We start from the raw sequence: 7,106 nt of genomic DNA on the forward strand, positions 1-7,106 counted from the left end.
GGAGGCGAAGCTTGCAGTGAGCCAAGATCGCACCACTGCACTCCAGCTTGGGCGACAGAGGGAGACTCCGTCTCAGAAAAAAAAAAAAAAAAAAGATTTGACTCAGGATTATAGAAAAAACTTAATTTCAGATTGGAAAGGCAGAAATAATAAATTCCTAAATACCATAACACAATAGCAATGTACCTCATTTTTACATTAACTATCAACAAGCTTTTTTTTTTTTGAGAGAGTCTCACTCCGTCACCCAGGCTGGAGTGCAATGGTGCAGTCTCAGCTCACTGCAACCTCTGCCTCCTGGGTTCAAGTAATTCTCCTGTCCCAGCCTCCCAAGTAGCTAGGACTACAGATGCATGCCACCATGCCGGGCTAATTTTTGTATTTTTAGTACAGACAGGTTTCACTATATTGGCCAGGCTGGTCTCAAACTCCTGACCTCGTGATCTGCCCGCCTTAGCATCCCAAAGTGCTGGGATTACAGGCGTTAGCCACTACACCTGGCCAACAGACTTCCATTTTAAACATGGCTTAGATCATTCTGATACCCTGCCAAATTTCTCTAAAAGGGATTCTGCCCATATCTGGAACAACTGCAGGATAAGATCACATGTGGTTATTGATTTCTTCTATGTTCTCTCTCCTCGACAGTGGTCAATAATCAAAAGCTACCAGGATAATCACACCAGGGAGACTCCCCACAATTTAAAGGATTACCTCTGTTGGTTTCAGGTTCATCAAGTATCACAAAGGAATCTTCATCAGCACCTAGCCGTGGTTTAATGGAAACATCTACTCCCAGTTGCTTAAGTCTATCCAGAGTAAATCTTCTCACTTTTTCAGGTGGCACAACTGCTGATGATTTATTTTGCTGCCCAGGCTCTTCCACTTTCTCATCTGTTTCTTCTGGATTTTGGGGGTCTTCACCCTCCAGGGCATGAGGTTCAAATGCTACAAGCCCTCCAACCTGACATTCCTCACTGTGATTGTTCCCAAGGAAGTTGGATTCCTGTTGCACCACCGAGCTGTCCCCAGGTGAAGGTCTAATGTCACTCTGCTTCTGTTTCTCCTGAATTTCTAGCTCTTCATTTTTTACCAAATCCTTCCCAGAAGACTCATCTGATCCAGTAATGATCTGGGTTTCCTTTGAAACCACAGGGAGTGCATTAATTTCCACTTCATTTTTTGCACCCGTTGTCTGCTCAGAACCTTTACTGTGGTGATAACTGTTCATTTCAGTGGTATTTGCAGTGTCTGTGATTTCTTTGTGATGGCTTGACTGATATTTAGATGACCTAGAGAAGAGAAAATGAGCTGGAGTTGAAAATTATCCTAAATGTGAAACATTCTCATCCCTTAGTATACATCAGTTAAATCAGTTTTAAGGGAGTGAGAAATCTGAACTTTTTATGCCAGATGTTTGCTACAAAACTAAATGTTCATGAAAATAATAATTTAATATAATAATAAGAGTGTTCTTACTTCAGTAGTGCCATGGCATTTCCCTGGCAAGTGGGCCGGGGTTTACGTTTGAAGAAATCGTGAATGGTTTTATTCTCAGGCATATGATACGGAAGGTTAAGTGCAGACTCTATAAAACAGAATAAAACAAGCAAATATATATACTGTATATTCTGAAATGTCACTTCATATTCAGTTAACCACACATAATAACCAACGCCATCACTAGAAATAGAAAACTCCCCTTTAACAAAGGCAGAGGAGCTAAGTACAGAAGAGTTCCCTGAAGACCAATGGCTTTTAAACCTAGATGTGAAATCAAAATGATCTAGGAAGTTTTTTAGAAATACAGATTCTTGGATCCCATTTCAAACCTACTGAATCAGAATCTCTGTGGAGCCTAAAAATTTATATATGGTAGTCCCTGCTTATCCACAGGGATACATTCCAAGACCTGCAGTGGATGCCTGAAACTGCAGATAGTACTAAACCATGCAGTGTTTTTTTCATCTGATAACTGAGAGGGCTACTAACTGACTAACAGGCAGGTAACATCTACAGTGTGATACACTGGACAAAGGGATGTTTTTTTTAAATTCCATGGACCATGGCTGACCACGGGTAACCAAAACTGCAAATAAAGAGGGACTACTACCTCTCCAAAGAATCCTAACAGAATCAGTCCACAGACAACCATTAAATTTCCTCCTTACCTGCATTACAATTCTGAAAATTTCTTTTTATACTAATGTTCCAAGGGCTTTAGAACAATGGCCTTTCACCAAGATAAATTCTAAACTTGATATTATAACCTGAGTTCACATTAGAAGTGTTAAAAAAATAAAAGTCCTCAACATCCAAGTTGAGCTTACCAAGAAACATTGTGATTTTGCCTCAAAGTTTACTGGGTTGCATTACCTCGAATAAGGCGCTGAGTCTCACTATGCAGTTGTTTTAATGCTTCTTTACTTAATTTGGCTGCCTTTCTTTCCTTAAAGAAAACAAAAAGTGAGACTACATTAATTACATGAATATCCAGAAAGATAGATATTCATCCCTCAAGAGTTTGTTCTCTCCAAGAAAAGAGGAAAGGAAATAGTAAGCCAAATGCAGTATAAACTCAAGGAATTCATTTAAAGTCTTAGAGAATTCATTCAAGTCTCAGAGAATTCGTTCAATCCAATCCATATTTTGTTCCTACTATGTACAAAGCAATATGATGGGTAACAGAAAAATATGATAGACAAAATAAAATATTTATCCCTAAGCAATCCATAAACTCCTGTGTAAAGAGATCAATGTGACTAATATACAGGGCTCTACCTCACCTTCCTCGTGGTTCCTTTTGGTAACTCACTTTCTTCCTCAAATGAATAGACCCCACTCTCCAAAGATAGTTCTGTTTTCTAAAAGAAATGGCATGTTGATTATTAGGACAAAAACAAAATTCAAATAAGAGGATGATTTAGTTGAAGTCTACTTTTGTCGTCCAACACCACATCATGCTACATTAATAAATCAATAATCATCGAATAGAAATTATTAACACACAGCATCCTATTATGCTTAGAAAACAAATTAGATACCTCAAATGGAGTTTGGACCCTTATTTCTTTTACTTCTGCTTACATCTTTCCCTAAAGAGGGATAATAACTCGCAGGAAGCTAAAAAAAAATCTTAGGAAGAAAAATTATGCTTCCAAATTCTCGGGACAACAATGTTTTGACTGATGCCTCTCTTTGATACCCTTCCTGAAACGCTATAGGGTTAATTTCTCAAAGGCTATAGGACTGCAAAATTTACATCTCTTCCCTATTATTTACTTGCATCTTACTACACCGTCAAGTATCTTTGTCTTTTTTTTTCAGCATTCCTAAAAGGGTAATAACAAAGAACTAGTTTCCAAATAAGTTAGCACGTCTATCACTTGTACTGCAAGTCTCCAAAATTAACAGCTGAAAACTTAAGTCAATTGACACGTTTTTCTTCAGTTAAAAAAAGAAAAAATTAAGGTTCCAACAGTAAATTAAAAATATAGCAAAGGTCAGAGGCAGTTGGTTAACTCTTATTGCAATCATGTTTTACTTGCCTTGTGCTTTTTTACTTTGTTTTTTACAGCTGCTCTTATTGATTCTATTGACTCTTCATCTTCCAATGGAGAGTTATTTTCATCCTCCAACCCAGTTTCAAAAAGGTCTTTATCCATAATAAGACAGCCACTGTCATTAAATGGCTGTTCTACATCATCTTCCTAGATAATACACAAACAAAAAGGATAATCCAATCATTTAAAAATCCAGTATTTCACAACATCATATGGCAATTTGGATCAGGCCAGAAAAAGCCCATGTTTCATCAACAGACAAGCATATAAAATCTAGAACATTCTCACTGGTTCCTAACTCACACTTATCCTTTGAAGTCCAAGTTGTGATTTTATGCAACTGTCTAAAACTAACTTAATAAGCAGTAAATTTTTTTTGAAAAGTCAAATACTTGTTAAGCAACTAGTTTATAAATCTGAGGATGGTTTTTCTAGTTAGCAAACAAGACTTCTGACTGACAGATGCATTAAAAAGCCTTCTTTCAGTTAATATTCATCAGCTCAGAGACAGCAAAGAATTACTCCATGTGCTCATAAAGAAAATAAGAAACCCATTTATTTGGAAATGTCCTCTGCATACCCAAAATAGAATAAGACCAATAAGTTTTATTTTTTTGTTTTGTTTTGCTTTTTGAGACAGGGTCTCACTCTGTCATCCCCGCTGGAATGCAGCAGTACAATTACAGCTTATTGCAGCCTCGACCTCCTGGGCTCAAGTGATTCTCCCACCTCACCCTCCCAAGTAGCTGAGACTACAGCTGGGACTACGGCCACCACACCCAACTAATTTTTAAGGTTTTTGTAGAGATGGGATCTCACTCTATTGCCTAGGCTGGTCTTGAACTCCTGGGCTTAAGTGACCCTCTGGCCTCAGCCTCCCAAAGTGCTGGGATTAGAGGTATGCATCACTGCACCTGGCCAAGACCAGTTAGTTTTAAATAACATACCCTATTATTCTCAACACAAAATAGTCAATTCAAAGCAATATTTGGAAAGCAGAAACAACCTCAAGTACTAACAGCAACCTTTTCTAAAATGTTAACCTACCCAAGCAATAGCAAATTATTCTTTAAAATGTACCTGGTTTTTTGTTTCCTTCTTTTTCAGCTGTCTAATTTTTTCCATTTTTCTCTCCTCTTTCTCAAGTCTTCTTTTCGATTTTACTTTTGCTTTTCCTGCAGTTCCTTCTTTATCATTTGTGTGCTTTTTGGAACTCTTTATGTCAATGGTAAAGTCCGTAGAGTTTCCAGACTGAAGACTCAGCTCTAAGCAAGGTTTCACTTGCACTTCGAGATTTTCCTGATACAAAGACTTCTCCATGTAACTTTCATCACTGTCTGCCAGAATTTTGTAAATCCTTTTGATTTTTGTATTCTTCCCAGCATAAAAATTCTCTTTATTTTCCTCCTCGGCACTGTCATAGGTAGTTTTCTCTGGAGAGGCATTTGTGTCCTCTGTTTCGGAATCACTGTCTTGTAGAACCTTCCTGTTTTTCAACTTCTTACTTACAAATATCTCTTCATCTGAATCTGGAAGAAACAATTTTCTTTTAATTATACCATCATTTGATCTTCCTCCTAGTCCCACTACTCCTCAAAAATATATTCAGTTATACAAGTAATATATTACATTGTGAAATTATATAACTACTATTAAGAACTGATTGTAGCAAAGCTACAATTTAAAGCAAAATTTAGATTTAAATTTTCAAAATCTAAAAATACATTTTGAAAAACATTTTCCCTGGGAAAAATGTCTCTTACTGGGAAATGTAATTTTATGTATATTTACAATGTGTGAAGTTGTTCTAATCCTCTGGCAGGTGTTAAAATTCCTTTTATCATAGGATGGATGCAATTAACCAGGCAATGTGGTAGCTATTAGACATTCAACAATATAACATAGTTTCAAAAAGGTACAAGCACTGTTATTTTGCTTTTATAATAAAACAAACAATAAGGATGGGGCATTAATGTAATAAATCAAGAGAATAATGAAATTAATCCAATCTACTTACAACTGAGGCTCCTGCATACTATTCCTAAAAATAAAATTACTATTACAAACCTCCTTCACTCAAGGGTCCAATTGTTTCACAGCTGCCCTGTCCACTATCTGAAGGACTATCTGCTTCCTCTTGTGAAATGACTTTTGGATCATTGATTTCCAGGCGAACCTAGAAAATGACAATATACTTTGTATTAACCAGCAGGTGACCAAAAGCTCCAAGTACATAATGACACACAAATCACGAGATCATCAACCTGAACTAAGGAAAGAACCAAATACAATGGTTCCTTGAAGGGATGACATTTAGAATTACTGGACAACAAACAAACAAAAGTTCATTTTTCACCTTTGAAGGATGCTAACAGAACCAACTCCTTTAGTAATGGTAAAAGAATGAAAAGAATCAAGCACTTATTATGCCTTTTCTGTGTGAACTGTTCCCCACATATCCATATGATTGATGAGGGGAAGTTTCTATTTAGAGAGATATCCTAATGAATTAACAAATGATAGAATTAGATTATCACAGTTTTATCAACCCTCAATTAAATAACAGACCTCGGCAATTATCATTAATGGCTGCTAACATTACCAAAAGAGAAACAACCAGACATTATGTGCTGCCTAATAGAAGTACCCAATACTAGCTATAAAGTATTCCTGACAGAACAATCAAATTTGAATCCTATCAAGTCTCTAGATCTAACTACCAAGTTACAGGAAATAGAGTGAATAGGGGAACATGTTGAATAATACCACAGAGATGCAACCTAGATGTGGGAAACTCCACAAGTCAAACTAGGTGGTTTCTTTCTTTCTTTTTTTGAGATAGGATCTTGCTCTGTCATCCAGGCTGGAGTGCAGTGGCACAATCTCTGCTCACTGCAACCTCTGCCTCCTGGGTTCAAGCGATTCTCCTCCTAAGTAGCTGGGATTACAAGCGCACACCACCATGCCCAGCTAATTTTTTGTATTTTAATAGAGACAAGTTTTCCCCATGCTGGCCAGGCTGGTTGCAAACTCCTGACCTCAGGTGATCCGCCCGCCTTGGCCTCTCAAAGTGCTGGGATTACAGGTATGAGCAACTGCGCCTGGCCTTTGTAATATATTGCAAAGAAAAAAAAAGAGAGGGAGAGAAACCTATAAAGTTAGTTAATACATAAGTAAATGAATATATGTGTGTACGTATGTATATTTCCATATATTTATACATGTATGTATATTTCTATATGCTATATTTCTTTTTCTTTTTTTTGAGACGGAGATTTGCTCTTGTTGCCCAAGCTGGAGTGCAATGGCACGATCTTGGCTCCCTACAACCTCCGCCTCCTGGGTTCAAGCGATTCTCCTGCCTCAGCCTCCCGAGTAGCTGGGATTACAGGTGCGTGCCACCATGCCTGGCTAATTTTTTGTATTTTTAGTAGAAATGGGGCCGGGTGCGGTGGCTCAAGCCTGTAATCCCAGCACTTTGGGAGGCCGAGACGGGTGGATCACGAGGTCAGGAGATCGAGACCATCCTGGCTAACACGGTGA

General features: G+C 37.8%; 1 protein-coding gene across 1 annotated transcript in view; it reads right to left on the reverse strand.

Annotated features, from left to right (window-relative positions):
* Positions 1 to 220: 220 nt before the first annotated feature.
* Positions 221 to 7,106, reverse strand: part of LOC105545927 (claspin-like) — a 10,887-nt gene continuing 4,001 nt past the window's right edge. The window contains exons 2-8 of the mRNA XM_011988984.1: positions 5,631 to 5,739; positions 4,644 to 5,092; positions 3,549 to 3,710; positions 2,787 to 2,864; positions 2,377 to 2,449; positions 1,480 to 1,588; positions 221 to 1,292 (exon numbers count right to left, since the gene is read on the reverse strand). Of these exons, the coding sequence (XP_011844374.1) occupies positions 659 to 1,292; positions 1,480 to 1,588; positions 2,377 to 2,449; positions 2,787 to 2,864; positions 3,549 to 3,710; positions 4,644 to 5,092; positions 5,631 to 5,739 (1,614 nt within the window). The 3' untranslated portion in view covers positions 221 to 658. The remainder of the gene's footprint in view (positions 1,293 to 1,479; positions 1,589 to 2,376; positions 2,450 to 2,786; positions 2,865 to 3,548; positions 3,711 to 4,643; positions 5,093 to 5,630; positions 5,740 to 7,106) is intronic.

The sequence above is a fragment of the Mandrillus leucophaeus genome, unplaced genomic scaffold (genome assembly GCF_000951045.1).
Source record: "Mandrillus leucophaeus isolate KB7577 unplaced genomic scaffold, Mleu.le_1.0 Scaffold343, whole genome shotgun sequence".
Classification (NCBI taxonomy): Eukaryota; Metazoa; Chordata; class Mammalia; order Primates; family Cercopithecidae; genus Mandrillus; species Mandrillus leucophaeus.